This window comes from Mus caroli, unplaced genomic scaffold (assembly GCF_978045245.1).
Source record: "Mus caroli unplaced genomic scaffold, Mus_caroli_1 scaffold_10, whole genome shotgun sequence".
Taxonomy (NCBI): Eukaryota; Metazoa; Chordata; class Mammalia; order Rodentia; family Muridae; genus Mus; species Mus caroli.
In genome coordinates, this window is record NW_028227265.1 from 38,517,131 (window position 1) to 38,533,980 (window position 16,850).

A 16,850-nucleotide genomic window follows, 5' to 3' on the forward strand; every position below is an offset into this window, starting at 1 on the left:
CAATAAATGAAAGAAAGGATATTTAGGAGCTCCTGAGGTGGCCAGCCAGACAATAACCTGCTGCAATTTAACAGGATAACGCTGCCTGGATCGTGTTTACTGATTTTGCTTTTATTTCTGAAAAAAGTCTTTTTTTTTTTATCAGAAAAATCATATTAACATTCAAGACTACGACTTGGAGTTTTATGTTTTTCCAGTTTGTTCTGTCTGTGTCTATGTCTCTCTCTGTCTCTGTATCTCTTATAGAATCATGAGGTAATCATGCTACGCAGAGGCTTTACTGTGGATCTGTCCCTGCCAGCCCACAAACCAAAGAGAAAAACAAACAACGCTAAAATCAAGACACTGACCATGAAAGAAAGCCTGAGGTTCACTTCAGTATGCATTTACTGTCTTCCTAGTCACTGAGGAGTCAGTGTTGAAAGAGGATAGTGCAGGGACAAGAAGGAGCAAAGACAGTTATATCAAGAAATAATGGATATCTAAGAGAAGTGAAAAAATAAAAATAGGCCAGGCAGTGGTGGCGCACACCTTCAATCCCAGCACTTGGGAGGCAGAGGCATGTGGATTTCTAAGTTCGAGGCCAGCCTGGTCTACAGAGTGAGTTCCAGGACAGCCAGGGCCACACAGAGAAACCCTGTCTCAAAATAAATAAATTAATTTAAATAAATAAATAAATAAATAAATTTAGTTAGGAACCATAGACTATACTAAACTTATGCATTTTTATAATCAATATTCTGTGCTATAGTAAACTAGAAATGTTAAACTGGCTCTAGTTGCTGCTTTCAGCTACTAAATCTTAGCACAATATAAAAATACAAATCAGCCTCAAGTATGTAATTAAAATCTGAATAAAAAATTGCAAATTGTTGACATGTAACACAGTTGCATTCAGCCACATTCTTTTAAAAACGGGAACAAAATCAGTAATAGCGCACCTGAGAGTCCCTGAAGTACATCTCATATTGCTGTATCATCTGTCTGCTAATCAGGCTCCCATGATAAACGACAACGTTAATATCCGTCCATGTTCGGAATTCTCTTTCCCAGTTTGCAATGGTAGAAAGCGGTGCAATAATCAGGAAAGGACCTCTTATACCCGTCAGCAGGATTTCGTAGAGGAATGTAATCGACTGAATGGTTTTGCCAAGACCCATTTCATCTGCTAAAATGCAGTTTCGTCTGAAATACATAAACATATTATCCATACACACATTGGGCTTTTCAGAATACTACTGTTTTAAAAGATAAATATCCATAAATAGGCAAAGATCCAATGAAAAAACTTGCATTTATAAAAACATAAAAAGTTGAAATGCAGAGTAAGCTCAAATTATAACTTTAGTATAATCCAGTAAAGGAACACTAAAGATTTTTATAGCTTCAAATGAAGATACTGCCTTGTAAGTGTCTGATTTTAAGAGTGAAAAGGCAAGAATAAGGAATGTTGAGTATTCAGAAAGCATTTATTAAATCCCTTCCATTATCTCAGGACAGTGTGAGAAGATGGGATACAAAAGAAACAGAGCATGGTCTCTGCCGTCCAGGGGTGTGTGTCTACTAGAGACGCAGACATGCAAAGACATAAATAAGTAGTCCTGCAACATGTGCCACTGGAGAAGAATGGGTTCCCAGCATTCACCTGTGGCTTTGTTGTAGAAGAACAAACAGGAACCCAAATTACCAGATAACTAGGTCTTTGCTTGATACATTCTGATCCAGTGTGCATGAGATCTAAGGAATTACATTTTTAAAAAATAAATTCCACAGATGATTTTGTTATGTGGCCAGTGAAGAATAAACAGTAAATGTTCTTATGGAAAACCAGAGGAATATAATAATAAATAATAAACTCGGGGGCTGGAGAGATGGCTCAGTGGTTAAGAGCACTGACTGCTCTTCTGAAAGTCCTGAGTCCAAATCTCAGCAACCACATGGTGGCTCACAATTGTTTGTAATGAGATCTGATGACCTCTTCTGCGATGTCTGAAGATAGCTACAGTGTACTTACATGTAATAAATAAATCTAAGTAATAATAATAATAATAATAATAATAAACTGGCTAGAACAAAGGAGAAGCTTCAGGTCAATATATACTTTTCATATTCATTCATCCATATATATATATGAATATGATTGAACAAACTAGGGGACCAAAAGTTGCCTAAGGAAAGAAGGGAAGAGATCAGGGAGGTAACTCAGAGATTCGACATCATCCTGTTACACAAAGGCACTAAAAATCATATAAAAATACGATGAGACTAGTGTGGCGTTGTAAGTTTTACTTCAGTGCTATGATAGGTAGAAAGCAAAGAATGAGCGAGTAGAGATTGGGGCACTCACTGGAAAGCTGGTATAGTAATACGGGGAGGAAGGTTGGGCACAGGCACTAAAGAGGCTATTAAGACGGCAGAGCATGCCAGAGTTATGATGACCTGCCCTGGTCACCAATTCCATGTATGGGGTAACAGCCAGACTTTAATTTGGCTGAGTAAATGAATTGTGTTATTAACCATATGGGAAATACTGGAAAGAAAAAGTTTGATATGTTGAACATAGAAAGTAAGGTTAGTTTCAAATCTATGATGCATCTAAAGAAACTTTTGAATCACATACTCAGGGAGCTAAAGACAGAAATAAATATGGAACCATAATTCAAGGCCTTAAGAATAAAGTTATGGAGTCATAAAAATATTGGTTAGTTTAAAATGGAGAGTGAGCAGGTTGCTGAGATGGCTAAGGAAAAAAATACAGAATCTAACAAATGAATTAAAGATAAAATCTAGGGCAAGAGGAAAAAAGAAAGAGCTAAAATACAGAAGAGTAGCAACCAGAGAGTGGTTGGAAGTCCTAATCACAGAGATGCTATAAAGATTGGAGAGAGTCCCGCTGTAGAAGGGGTTGGGAATAGAAATGGAAAGAGATTTTAAAGGAAGAAATAGCAATCTGTATATGTTCAATGCAAGAGAGATGAATTGAATGCAAAGACTATTCCATTAAGGCTAAGAATATTCCATTAACTGGGAAATGAGAACTTCAGAAAAGCTATGGAAACAAAGTCCAAAGCTGGATAGAGAGAAGCATGCCTGTAATCCTGATGAGACCAACACGAAGGGACTACCATGAGTTTGAGGCTAGTCTGACCTACACAGTGAGTTCTATACCAGGATAGGCTCAAGAGTGAACATACAACAGAAATCTTGACTGTAACAGATTGAAAAGAAACAGGGATCAGGGAGCTCAAGCTTTGCAGAGAAGTTACAAAAGGGGCTGGAGAAGGTCAGAGGGGAAAGCAGTCAAAAGACGTACATTTTCCTATTTCACTTTTATAAATAAATACCCAAATTGTTCATAGATTTAGAGCAAGGAGTCCTCCAGCATGGCCTGAAGGTATAAAAGAGGAGAGCTGACTCGAGACTGGGCACAGACATGTAGAGCTGAGGCAGCATGGTTTGATGGTGGCTGTGACATGAGGTTAGTGCTATGAATCTGGAGAAGTGCTGGAGGACCCGGCATGAAGGTGGGCACGCATTTGAGAATGGAAGCCTACTGTCTCTGGTTTCTTTATGAAGCAGTCCTACAGAGACCTGGACAGAGTTATGGAAAGGTGAGAGGAAAATGCAGAAAATGTAACCAGGTAATACAAAAAGTGCCAAGGGCACTAAAGAGAGAGGACAGTTTCCAAAGTGTATTATTCTACCAGGGTGATTCCCTTGAAGGAGATAATGATTCATATTTATCAAGCACAAGTCAGAGACACACGGCAGGCCATTCTCACTCCTCCTAATTAAGCCTCATAACTCAGCATAACAACTCAGAAGAGTGACTTGAGAATTAAAACAGCAAAAAGATGATTTTCAAAAGAGGTATCACTAAATTCTTGCTGTCATGTCTAGTAGTAGCATTTCATTTGATATTTGTACATACAATTGTACTTACATTCATTCTCATTTATGGTACCACCTTTTAACTCCTGTGAAATTATCTTTTTACCTCAGTAAATTACTTGAGATATGTTGTATAAAGCATTTTGGACAACTTAAAAAATGAACAATAGCCAAGTGAAATTAATGTTATGTTCCCATAATTTTATGTTCAATTAATTATCTGCTTGTAGTCTATGTCATTTGAAATTTACCTTAAATATTAATGCTCTACCTAATTTCAAAGGTGTTAACATACTGACCAACAGATATAATTCTTGACATAAATTGCCTGTTGAAAAGCTAAAACACAGTGAGTATTTGGGGACTATAAGAAAGTTATTTCAAAATTAACTATTAATAACAAACATGTGAGTGATAGATACTTATAGGAAGCGAAGGTAAAACTGGCATCCAAAATTATAATTCACATTATTTTCCTGAGGTATTATCATTTTAAATAATAAAGACTTCCTGGCACTAACAGTAGAACAATATAAGTACCAATTTTTAATTATCATATTTTAGGATATACAAAAATTGGCTATAGTAAAATCTTTTCTTACAATATACTACATACCTATTATACCAATTGAACAAGAGCCAGTTGAGTCCTTCTAGTTGATATTCCCTGAGTTGATTGCCATTTTTATATTCCCTGGATTGCTCTATTTTCTTCCAAATGTTAGAGGGAGGACGGTCCTTTGTGAACAAAAAATAAAGTGAATGATGCCCTTCAGATGTGGATCTTCCATACAACTACTCATGGCGAGCAACCTCGCCTCTAAAAGAACCTAGAAGCCGCAGCACACAGTATGTGATGAAATTTTACCTAATATTTAAAACTCAAGTTAATTCTGCTTAAACTCGTCCAGAGAATGTAACAGTAAGGTTCACATGCAACTCATTCTGTGAAGCCCTGACGCTAAATCAGGTGCTATGACAGAAAAACGAACCGCACGCCCATCTTCTTCATGAACAGGTATTTAAATGTTCTTAGCAGGATTTTCACTACATGGACAAAGTTTAAAAAGGGACACATTATAAGTAGGGTTTTTAAAAGGAATAGTCATGCAGGCTTAAAGTTTTAAATTAAACAGATTATGAAAACAAAAGGAAATAAAGCGAATTTTAGTAGGTATAGAAAAAGGCACCTGAAAAAAAAGCAAATGTTCTTTTGTAACAAAAAACTATTATCAACACTGCATTGCAGGCTCAAGGAAGTATCATCAAGCAAGGAAAAGAAAAATGTCATCCAGATGGGACTCACAGAATGTTGACTAGCTGGCCTACAGACAGTTCTGTGACTGCTTCCAAGGCCTAGGAAAGTCACTAAGGGCTCCCTCACAAGGCTGCATTGCCAACCTGTGCACATAGTACCTCAACTACCACATGTGTGAGCAGAGTGAGGAAGAATGCAGACTGCAGGAGAATAATGTGGACGGCTCCTGAGAAGGATTCTACTTTCATAATACAGGCAATGTAAGCATTAGTCCAGCCTTAGCTCCACTATTTATAATACAGAAATTGCACAGTTAATTTATGTAATCCATAAAATAAAAGCATTTTAAGTTCCTAAGAAGAAATAAAGATTAGTATGGAAACAGATGAATTGTATTCTTATGAGTAATAACTTGCTTAGAAAAAACATAGGCTTGGTTTGAATTTTTCATATAATGGTGATTTAGGAATGTTAGAGAAGTTGAGAGTAAAATTTACATGAATGATCTGAAAGAGACAACAGGAGACAAACTCAGACAGGGACAACTGGGAGGTTCGTTTCATTTTGTTTGTTTTCCAAGACAGAGTTTCTCTGTGTGGCCGTGTCTGTTTGGGAAGTCATTCTGTAGGCCAGGCTGTCCCTGAATTCAGAGATCTACTTGCCTCTGCTTCCCAAATGCTGAGACTAAAGGTGCCACACCACCCAGTCAGGGTGAATTGTTAACTGGAACATCTCAGTGAGAGTGGGATTTATAAAGAGCTACTTAATGAAATCTTAAGTATACAATTACTCAGATAAATTAATTTCTTTTTTTGCATAACCATAAAATTTTCTCTTTATTTAGAAATAGTAAGGTGTAAACACACAATTCAAAGCCAAGCAGAGACTTTACACAGGCATCAGGTAACCAGAGGTAAAACCACTAAGCACAGCAGACATCTGTTTAAACAAGTGTGATGCTCACATCCATGTTGTATCAAAATACAACTGTGAAAGGAAGCCTTGGAAAAGACCGTTCATGGGACACTGGGGTGTGACTTTATATTAGTACCTTACAGAGACAGTGAGAACACCAGTACTCACCCTAGCGTCAGCCAAATGTATACCTGGTCTGAAAATGTCACTACGGCATCACTACCTCTGATGCTGCCCAACCTGAGCATGATCAATTAATTTCTAATCTCTCAAAAACTATGCAAGGACTTAATATTTAGTGAAGCATTATATATAATAGAAAAAAACCAGGACTATGTGTCAATAGAGAAAAGCTAAATTAGTTACATGGGATATTATTTAGCAATTTAAAAGAGTACTGTATCAGTTGTACACCAAGGACTATATTAACTTAAATTCATGGCCGTGGATCTAAGAAATATATGTGCATGCTTAGATACAAAAAGCCTTGGTTGTGAATCCATATATGCCACAAACACAAAGACAAAGATAACCTTAAACCTGCTAAAATCCAAAGTACTAAGTAAGACCTTAAGAGTTGTCTACGAAGGGCTCTCACCAAGTGTCTTGTGTCAGGCCGTGAAGCTTGAAGTTGTTCAAACTCTTCAATTTTTGCAAGATCTACATCTTCTTTTAATTCCCAAGTGCTATCTTCATATGGCAGTGAGCACCACTTTACCAAGTAGTAAATAACAGACTAAAAAAGAAATTGTTTTTCATTTTGCCACTTGGAAAGAAGTAAATAGTTCAATTAGAAAATGCTTATAAAATAGCTTGAAACTAAAAACAAGTGAACCATTTTTAAAAAGCTCTTATGTGTATGTTTGGGTGCCTGCATGTGCATATGGGTACCACGTGCATGCCAGCAGGTGCCTCCAGGTGTCAGAAGAGGTACCGGATGCCTTGTCACTGGAGGCAGGCAGCACTGAGGCACCACATGTGCTGGGAACTGACCCAGCCTTCTAAAATGAGGCTTAGGCCTTAGAGTTTGTTTTGTTTTGTTTGTTCGTTAGCTAGTTTGTTTGTTTAACAAGTGAACTAGGTTTGAATATTTAGACATTTTTAAGGTGTTTCTTAGAAAAAAATTATATTTGCTCCCTATAACTTGAGCTACAGATGCTATTGGCGCTGTGTGGGTTCTGGGAACAGAACCAGGGTCCACTGCAAGAGCAATCAGTGCTCTTACCTACCAGTTTTATTTCCAGGCCTTAGAACCATTTCTCCCGATTTTTATTTATTTTAATGTATATTTTGGCTACAGGGATGTCTGTGTACCATGTGTGTGCCTGGTGCCCTTGGCAGCCAGAAGAAAGTGTTAGATCCCCTGAACCTGGAGTTACAGACAGTGGGAGCCACAACTGCCACGTGGGTGCTGGGAATTGAACTCCATCCCCTTAGAGACTAATTTTACTAAGTAATTACCTCACCAGTATCCTTATCTTCACAAAAAGAAACTTCCAATATTCTGTCTACTTCAACGTAGTCAGGGTTAAAGGGTTCTTCTTCCATCTAAAATTAAAAAGCAAATTTCATGGTATCTTATCTGACAAAAAATGGAAAGACATAAATAAAAACAAATACATCCGTTAACTGCAATTACATTTACAATATACAAATTCTTCCAATTTTATTTCCAAAAGCTATAAAGGATATTATGAACCACCATGTTGTAAGTAATACAAGCTAACTAATAGGACTTAAAATACTGTATTCCTGATAGGTAACCTACTCTAGCAGATTTGTTTAAAGCTCTAAATGCAACCTATGCATCTTGCCTTTGCAACTCTGGATGGTAGTTAGACATGGAGACTCCTGACTCCACATGCTGTCCCCCATGGCCGCTGTCATCCTGATCATACTTGTCACCTTCATGCATGGTCTGGTCTTCCTATGCACTTGTCTGGCTGAGCACCAGCTAACTACGTAGGTACTTCACATTCAGATGCACTTGCTTTCTCTGCCACCTCTGAGTTTCCTACCTTCTCTAACTGGATAAATGGAAACACCTCACTCTCTCTGCTCCACACCAAGTTACCAAAACAGAAGTGATGTGAGATTTCTTTTCCTTCCTTAACCTTGTGATACCTAATAAATCAGCAATTTGGAGCCAAGCATAGTGGTGCATGCCTTTTATCCTGTTCCTTTCGGGATGGGGTAAGGTAGATGGATCTCTCAGTTCAAGGCCAGCTTGGTCCAGTTAGAGAGTTCCAGGACAGCCAGGACTACACAGAGAAACCTGTCTCAAAACAAACAAAATAGGGGACTAGAGAGATGGCTCAATGGTTAAGGGCACTGTCTGCTCTTCCAGAGGTCGTGAGTTCAATTCCCAGCACCCATATGGCTGCTCACAACTGTCGGTAACTCCAGTTCTAGGGGATCTAACACCCTCACACAGACTTACATACAGGCAAAATACCAATGCTCATAAAATAAATAAATAAAGATTAAAAGTCAATCAATCAACAAATTAGCAATTTATACAATCTGTGTGAGACTGCATCTGTGTCTGTGTAGACATGTACATGTGCAATATACAAAACTGTTTTTTTACTATAGTGCCCAAACCGAGTTTAAACTCATGATTGTCTTAAAATAACAGATATTACTGTTATGTGCCAGTGTGTTGGGTTTGATATAAACTCAGTGTATGTGCGTGTGGTGCCGAGACATGCAGTGCACACACTCTACCACTGAACTGTATGCATTGCCCTCACTCTTGCCTTCTGCTTTTATTTTATTTATTTTTGGAGACTGGGTTTCCCTGTGTAGCCCTGGTTGTCCTGGAACTTTCTCTGTGGACCAGGCTGGCCTCAAACTCAGAGATCCCCCTGCCTCTGCCTCCTGAGTGCTGGTACTAAAGGCGTGTGCCACCATCACATGGGTATAGTCTCTCCTTAAAAGCTAATTTAAATTGGGACCAGTCTCACTTACATAAATCCTTTAAAGACTTATGGATTGTCCTTTGTATGCCTGAGTCTTTTGCCTGCATATACTTATATTTATATGCACTATGTGCACGCCTGGTGTCTGCAGGTACAGAGGAGGGGTCGGATCCCAAAAACTTGAGCTAAGGATAGTTGTGAAATCATGTGGGTTCCAGGACCAAACCTGGCTCTTCTACAAGAACAAGTGCTCTTAAAAGATGAGCCATCTCTCCAGCCCCTGAGGTGGACATCAATGCCACAATCCCTTCTACGGAGTCCCTGAACTACTGCCTCCATTTCTTAAAATAGTGTTTTTTATTGTACCCAATGTACTTAATCTTTCTCCAGGACAAATTTCACAGATTGCCCCCTTGCTTGAACTACTTCTCTTACTCTCCCGATTTGTGGGTGAAGTCCATATTTGCTTTCGAGGAAGAATAGAAGTGTCCCTTTCCGAGAAGCATCATTTCCCGAAGCGTCACACAACCCTAACCCAGATTGCATGCTCCAGAGGGCAACGCAGTATTTCCAGAGACCGTGCAACACCCCGTATCCTGTCACAGCTTCATAATTTTACCCTCAGCTTCTCTCTGCTGACTAGACTGCTCCTTTTTTCACCTGCTTGAACAATTCCTACACATCTTTGAAAGCCTGTTCTCCACAGCCAGCTTAGCTTTAGTTGCCTATCAGTGGTATGCTGTATGCTATGTCTTAATTTAATACCACACCACTCTTGATATTGGATTTACCTGATAATAATGTGCATAACCCAACATTGGCATTCTCAGAATGAAATGAAAAGAAGAGGTGGTAACTATTTCTTGATGATGAATGGATCCATTTGACATGATTCATGATGTTTACATGTAACTAAAAATCAAATTGTGGACACAAAGTCCGTGCGATCTTTGTCAAATGCAGTTCAATGATAAAAAGAAATTTCAGTACTTAAAAGAAAAAAAAATCACATAGGTCTTACTTATGATATACCTGAGTCAGGTGAGAAAAAATATCTTTGTAAAAACTGCAGTGATATTCAAATACTCATAAGACAGGCAGTCAGTGGAATTTCCAACCCGAACAAGTCAGAGACTCTGCAGGAACAGGAAGAACTCCCAGCACCTGAAGTGTTACATGTCTTCACAGTAACCAATTGTTACATAATTTTAATAAGAGTGATATACCGAGGTACGGTGGCTAACATGAACTCTGGAACCCTCAAGGGTGAAGTCAAGACATGTGAGAGGCCTGCCTGGTCTACAAAGCAAGCGCCAAGTCAGCCAAGACTACACAGGACAGATGTGACAGGCACCAACTTTCACCACTAATCAAGCCACCTTCTGGCCAGATATAACATGGAGCAAGAAGTTCCATACACAGTGAATATGATCCACGAAGAAGGGAGTGCAGTCATTGCCCTGGCTTTTACAAATCAAGAATAACCGAGTGTGGTGGCACACCTTTGATCCCAGCACTCAGGAGGCAGAGGCAGGCACAACCTGGTCTACAAAGTGAGTTCCAAGACAGCCAGGGGTACATAGAGAAACTCTGTCTTGAAAAAAACAAAACAAAAAAACAAAACAAAAAAAACAAAAAAAGAAAAGAAAAAATAAAAGAAAAATATGGAAAAGAGTCCAAGGTGGAAAAACAGGCCCAAATTAAAGGAACCATAACAACTAAAAGTAACACACAACGCTGTGCTCTCGTACATTTCTGATATAAAAACTCTGGTGTGAGTTCTGAGAAACAAATAAGGCCTATTGATAAAATAATAATTGTACTATGGTTATGTAAGAGACCAAGTACTATAAATATATGTTAGAAAAAATTACATGTATGATATTTAAAAAGTTGGGACAATGGCTAGAATTAAAGTAAATAGGGTAAATATGAAAAAAATCTAGTTAAAATGTGAAAATTTATTGTGATATTTTAATAACTATCTTGCTCAAGTAAAAGTTTAAACTGAAACAAAATTAACAAAGAAAAAAAAGTCACAAAACTACAAGGTAGTGGTATGCAAACGGGCAGGGTGACCACACCGGTCAAGGCTATCCTGATCCACTCATAATCCAGTGAGTTATGAGTGAGCTCCAGGCTAGCTGGGGCAACATAGTGAAGCCTGACCAAAAATAAGTACATCAAAGATACGGGAAAAAATTAGAAAAGGACATGAGGCTGTTCAGTGAGGCCTAGACATGAACAAACCCTTTTCAATGCTATACACTTACACCAAAGTTCATGACAAATGCGGGATATGTTTCATATTATAAAAATTATGTCTCCCACTTATTTGCTACTTCCATTACCTGGAGAACACTGAAAAATACCTTGTGATATCAACAGACAGATCCACATTCAACTATAATCAACAAAACACATGCTACTTCAAAATCATGAGCATTAACTGCCACTGAATTACCAGTACTTTTGTATTATCTTTTAAAAGACAGGCATTCAGTAGACAGTCATGGCTACCCTGGAACTGTTATGGAGACCAGGCTGGCCACAGCTCACAGAGATCTGTCACTGCTTCCTAAGATTAAACACATGCACCACTATGCAACCTATTAGAACGCTTATTTCTGGAGTTGTCAAGGTAATTAGGAGAGAGAAAATTACTATCTGATTTTATAAATTATAGGTACTTATCCCTTTTCTGTTTTGAGCTCTTCAGGAGTTATTATTATGTTTATATACAACAATAGTTTTTTTCAGTTGCTATGCCAGATGTATACATCGATGAATTCACTTTAAGGCTTTGAATTGACCTTAGTTAAATAAGTAGAGTGACCCCTTGATAACACGTATTATTAACTATTAATATTAGTAATGGGAAAAAGTAGTGTTTTGCTCTGTCGTTCTGAGACCAGAACTCAGGGATTTGTGTATGCTATGCAAATATTCTACCACGGAACCACATTCCTAGCACCATCCTTAAAATCTCAATTAATAATACCAAATGTGGTGAAGTTTTTTTCCTTACATCTGCCAAAAAGTGTGCCCTCTGTGCTTGTCTCAGCTTGAATCGCTTGATTTTCTGCTGGATCCTTTTATCTTTCAAAAGCTGCTGTTCCGTGGCCCACTCACAGTGGAGATAAGAGCTAGAAGTTATAGAAAAACAATACATTAGAACGATACAGAAAACTATGTTTCTCCAAATGTATTTTGCATTAAATTATCCAATACAAAAATATTAGCTTTCATTTTACATATGGGTAAGCACTTCAGTCAACTTCAATAGATTTCATAGACTCCTAAAACAACCATCTTGATCCCAGAATGCTAAAGAAATTGTAGCTGAGGAGTCATGGTTTGTCTCCATGGTTTGATAAGCGGTCCGGAAGCTATTTCTACAACATGACTTATTTTTTATTATATTGATTTTTGTCACAATCAAAGTTATGTGCATTAAAACCCACACAATTTTCTTTGAAAGAGTTAATCAATGTATGAAGAAAAGCTGGAACCTATACAAAAGGAATACATTTCCTCACAACTGGTCACTCCACTGATTTAACCAAGGTAAAAATGAAAAACCTTAAAGTGAAGTCATCAATGAATACATCTGACACAGCAACCGAAAGATCAATTGTTGTGTATAAACATAATAACACCTAAAGAGCTCAAAACAGAAAGGGGATAAGTACCTATCATCTATAAAATCATATTTTATAATATTCTTGCATGTTCATATAATTTCAAATATTCAATCTTAACATGAGAGGTTTTCTTTCTTTCCTTCCTTTCTTCTTTTTATTTTTTTTGTTTCTAGAAGCAGGGTTTTTCTGTGTAGCCCTGTCTGTTCCGGAACCAGCTCTATAGATCAGGCTGGCCTCAAACTCAGTGATCTGCCTGAATCTACCTTCCAAGTGCTGGGACTAAAAGTGTGTGCCACCGTTGCCTGGTGATAAAAGTTTTCAAATACAACTTTTTTTTTTACTTTTTAATGATTGAGTTCTTACAATTATAAATAATACAAATTTTTATTAAAATGTAAATAAAATAAAAATGTATGGCTGGAGAGATGTCTCAGTGCTTAAGAGCACTGACTACTCTTCCGAAGGTCCTGAGTTTAAATCCCAGCAACCACATCGTGACTCACAACCATCTGTAATGAGATCTGATGCCCTTTTCTGGGGTGTCTGAAGACAGCAACAGTGTACTTACATATAATAAATAAATCTTTAAAAAAAAAAGAAAGTATATTAATTGTAACTCAATATACTTACAAGTTAAATAATTTATATTTAACTAAGCATCATAATGTTACACCATAATTTTTAATTTAAATACTTACTAATTTTTGTACTTTACAAAAAATTCTTCTATATCAAGCATAACTCCAGGTGATACCTAAAACATTAAAATGAACAACTGTGACTCAAGCAGGGCAGAAACTGCACCATGTAAGGTATAATGTACCATGACTTACTTCCTTTTTTACAGTCCTACAAGCTAGTATTTTGTCTACAATTGCAGCATCTTCTTCACTTGGATTTTCCTAGGAGAGAGAGGGAAAAATCTATGATGGAATATATTCTCAAAAAAGTTGTCATTTAACAAACAAGAATGCATTCACATTGAGCACTATGTGAAATGTCAGGAACGAGAAACAAGTCTTATTCTCACTGCCCTGACATCATCTGCATGGCCGCTACTAACCATGCTGCGCTCCTTCATTTCAAAACCTCCACTATGACCCCTTTTGTGGCCAACTGGAGCCTCGAGCTAATCAAGATATACATTTGCCTGAGGTTTCAAATCAAACTGACAGTGGCTAAATGTTTGGCTCACAGTGCATAAGAGAACAAGTAAAAGTAGAAATACAGACTCTGTGGTGCTAAGTTAGACAAGGGAGCCCAGGAAACAGGGATCTTGAGTTCCTGGTGGCTGACTTGGGCTTAGTCTTACCACAAACAGCTGCAGAGGCTGCTCTCCAGGCGGAGGAGCCGAGTTCCTCTTAACTCTCAGACTGCCTTTCACTTCTTCTTCAGATTGCTTTCCTTCTGCATCTTCTGCATATTTTTTCCTCTTAATTTGTCGATTTGATCTTCTTTTCTGTAATGAATCACAAGGATCTGATTTATATAAATTATTTTTAAAATATTTAGCAGGGATTTAAAGAATATTACCCTTTATGTTGGTGATGTCTTAGGAAAAAAACCTTTGAAAGTATATCCCATTCTGGTCTCTCATGGTTTTCTGAGTAAAGGCTGTAGCATGCTCGTGGCCATGAGGCCACAATCCTCCCAAAGCTTCACTTGGCCCAATTTCAAATATGAGAGCTGAGGGACACCTTTATTTATTTTTCTTTATAAATTAAGGCTAAAAAGATCTGCTTTTGTTTTGAACTAGTTCACAGCTTGGAAATGCAATCTTCTATTAGTAACACCTTTATTGCTGGATGAGTTTTCTTTAGAAACAATTATGAAAATGAAGGGTTAGTTTATTTAGCTATTGATTTACTCCCTAGGCAACACACATTTTAAACTATATACAGTTTCACACATTAGTCCCAAGCCTAAAAGTTACATCAAATGGTTACCTGTTAGGTAATTATTTGGGGAATAAATGCAGAGGAAATTAAATGTTCTCTAAAGTATGTAAAAATGTTTAAGATAGAAATAATATGAAATCTTTTAGAATAACTACATAAAATGATTCTGTTTAATTAAATCTAGATGAAGTAATAAAGTGGTTCACTGGTATTAATAGTTTCCTTAATGTTAAAAAAAAAAGGACAAAAACCATAAAACTAGAGCCTTTTAAAGGTATTATTTAGAGTAGCAGGTCTTTTTAATAGTCTAACTTTAAATCAGAACCAAATGTATGTGGCTTTATATACCTCCCTAATCACAATTTTTGATGTTTTCACCAAAAAAAAAAAAAAAAAAAAAAAAAAGAAAGAAAAAAGAAAAGAAAAGAAAAAGAAAAGAAAAACCAAAGCTTAGGTTGGTTTCAGAATACATGAGCACTTAAAGGTATCTGCACTTCCATTCGGGGCAGAAAGATCTCTACTGAGTAATTGCAGTTACTTCTTGCTTTTCCTGTTCTATTTCCTGACATTCCCCAGAAGTGGTCTCAGAAAACAGCCCATATGTTCTACCTATGGTTCCTGCAGTATTACCTATGTGGGAGCTTTTTCATTATATTCACATCCATAACAAACACAGCTGTAACAGAACCAGCTGAAACTGTGTAGCAGTGAGGCACCAAGTTGTTACTGTACTAGGGCTGCAGTGGTTGTGCCTTTATGACTATGCTTTATTTGTTTTATGAGCTGAGCAATACTGCAGGAGAGAAAGGCAATATATGGAGGGCCAAAACCCATGTCTTTTTGTTAGGATGGGTCACCATCTGCTAATACTTGTTCTGTTGGTGGAGGAAGGGGTCTAGGTTTGATCTCTACAACTGAGCAACAACTTCCAGCCATTCTGTTGGACACAAATGCATTTACATTTTTGTTTCTTTGTTTGCTTGTCTGTTAGGAGTCAGAATTTCTCTGTGTAGCCCTAGCTGTCCTGGAACTCAGGCTGGGCTCAAAATCAAGAGCTCTGCCCACCTCCGCCTCTACCTCTGCCAAAATAACCATATATAATCATAATAAAAAAGACGATAAGAAGTCTACCTTTTGCACATACTAATTTGAAAAATACATGAAACATTTATTGTTCCCTAAAGGGCAAGTTCTGTGAATATATGTAGGTTAAATATATGTTTAGAATTCTATTACAACCATCATATAGATCTTAATGTTCTACATTGTTTAAATTTGTACTCAACTTGACATTTACTGTAATAAAACATATATGTATTACTTAAGTTTCATTATTCATGATTTCTAAATAACTATATTTGAGAGTCATGCAATATATTTTTTATAAGATTCTAAGATATATTTTCAGCTATCTTACAGCTTCCTTTCTGGTTACTTTGGCCTCTTATTGGTACCCTGAAATGCCCACTTATCTTTAGTAAAACGTAAATACGTGGTGTAAAAATTTCCTCAATACTCACAAAAATGCACAACTTCACAAGACAGAACGAGGGCTACTTATTATCAACTGTTCTTTCATCCTGGGAAGAGTTTATCAGCCTAATTAATTGACGTCAAAGTCTGTGGATAGAAGACTGCAGATAATCTCAACCTACATCACATACAGCAGCACATTAGGTAAGGCCAAAGCTGAGTCACTCCTGCAGTTACATTTTCTATCATACAATATCTCTAACCAGTTTTAAAAGTGTATACACTAATCTGACATCCACATAATTGGAAATGTGGTTTTTTTCTGGCTTTCTCCATGTGTTTTTAAACAGCAGCATGCTCTCTCTGCTGGTTTATTTCATTCAGGCTTATACCCTCCCCTACGAAAGGCTTCGGGAGACCATCTCACTGCACTATGAGTAAAAGAAGCACTGAGTTATGTTTTTAAGTGGCTAATACTTTGTTATGACAAAACTAGTTTTCTATAACTATTTTTAATCTGCTGCAGGGGTATTTATAAAAACATGTAGGCCTCCAAATATAATCTAACTACGAAAGCACTCTTTATCAAGATTAAAGGCATAAAATTAAACATCATATTCACAATTGTAAATTTCTCTGTCTCTAAAATCTAGTTTGGATTTAAGAGTCCATCTTGACAACCACGGCTGTCAGTGAAAGCTACGTGGACCTTTCTCTCATATCTAAAATGATAGTTAGATCACTGTAGTAGAGATTTATACTTATTAGAAATACTTTTTATTTTTGTTTTGTTAAAGCAACACAGTTATCAAAGAAACCTATCGCTATAGTGAAAAAAGGAAAATATGTT

At 37.2% G+C, this 16,850-nt stretch overlaps 1 protein-coding gene across 10 annotated transcripts in view; it reads right to left on the reverse strand.

The window, feature by feature from the left end:
• Positions 1 to 16,850, reverse strand: part of Chd9 (chromodomain helicase DNA binding protein 9) — a 234,216-nt gene that overhangs the window by 64,551 nt on the left and 152,815 nt on the right. For all 10 annotated transcript variants that reach the window (XM_029480616.2, XM_029480617.2, XM_029480612.2 and 7 more), the window contains 8 exons: positions 13,942 to 14,088; positions 13,463 to 13,531; positions 13,328 to 13,383; positions 12,014 to 12,131; positions 7,526 to 7,612; positions 6,663 to 6,800; positions 4,508 to 4,629; positions 942 to 1,185 (listed from right to left, as the gene is read on the reverse strand). In XM_029480616.2, coding sequence (XP_029336476.1) covers positions 942 to 1,185; positions 4,508 to 4,629; positions 6,663 to 6,800; positions 7,526 to 7,612; positions 12,014 to 12,131; positions 13,328 to 13,383; positions 13,463 to 13,531; positions 13,942 to 14,088 — 981 coding nt within the window. The remainder of the gene's footprint in view (positions 1 to 941; positions 1,186 to 4,507; positions 4,630 to 6,662; positions 6,801 to 7,525; positions 7,613 to 12,013; positions 12,132 to 13,327; positions 13,384 to 13,462; positions 13,532 to 13,941; positions 14,089 to 16,850) is intronic.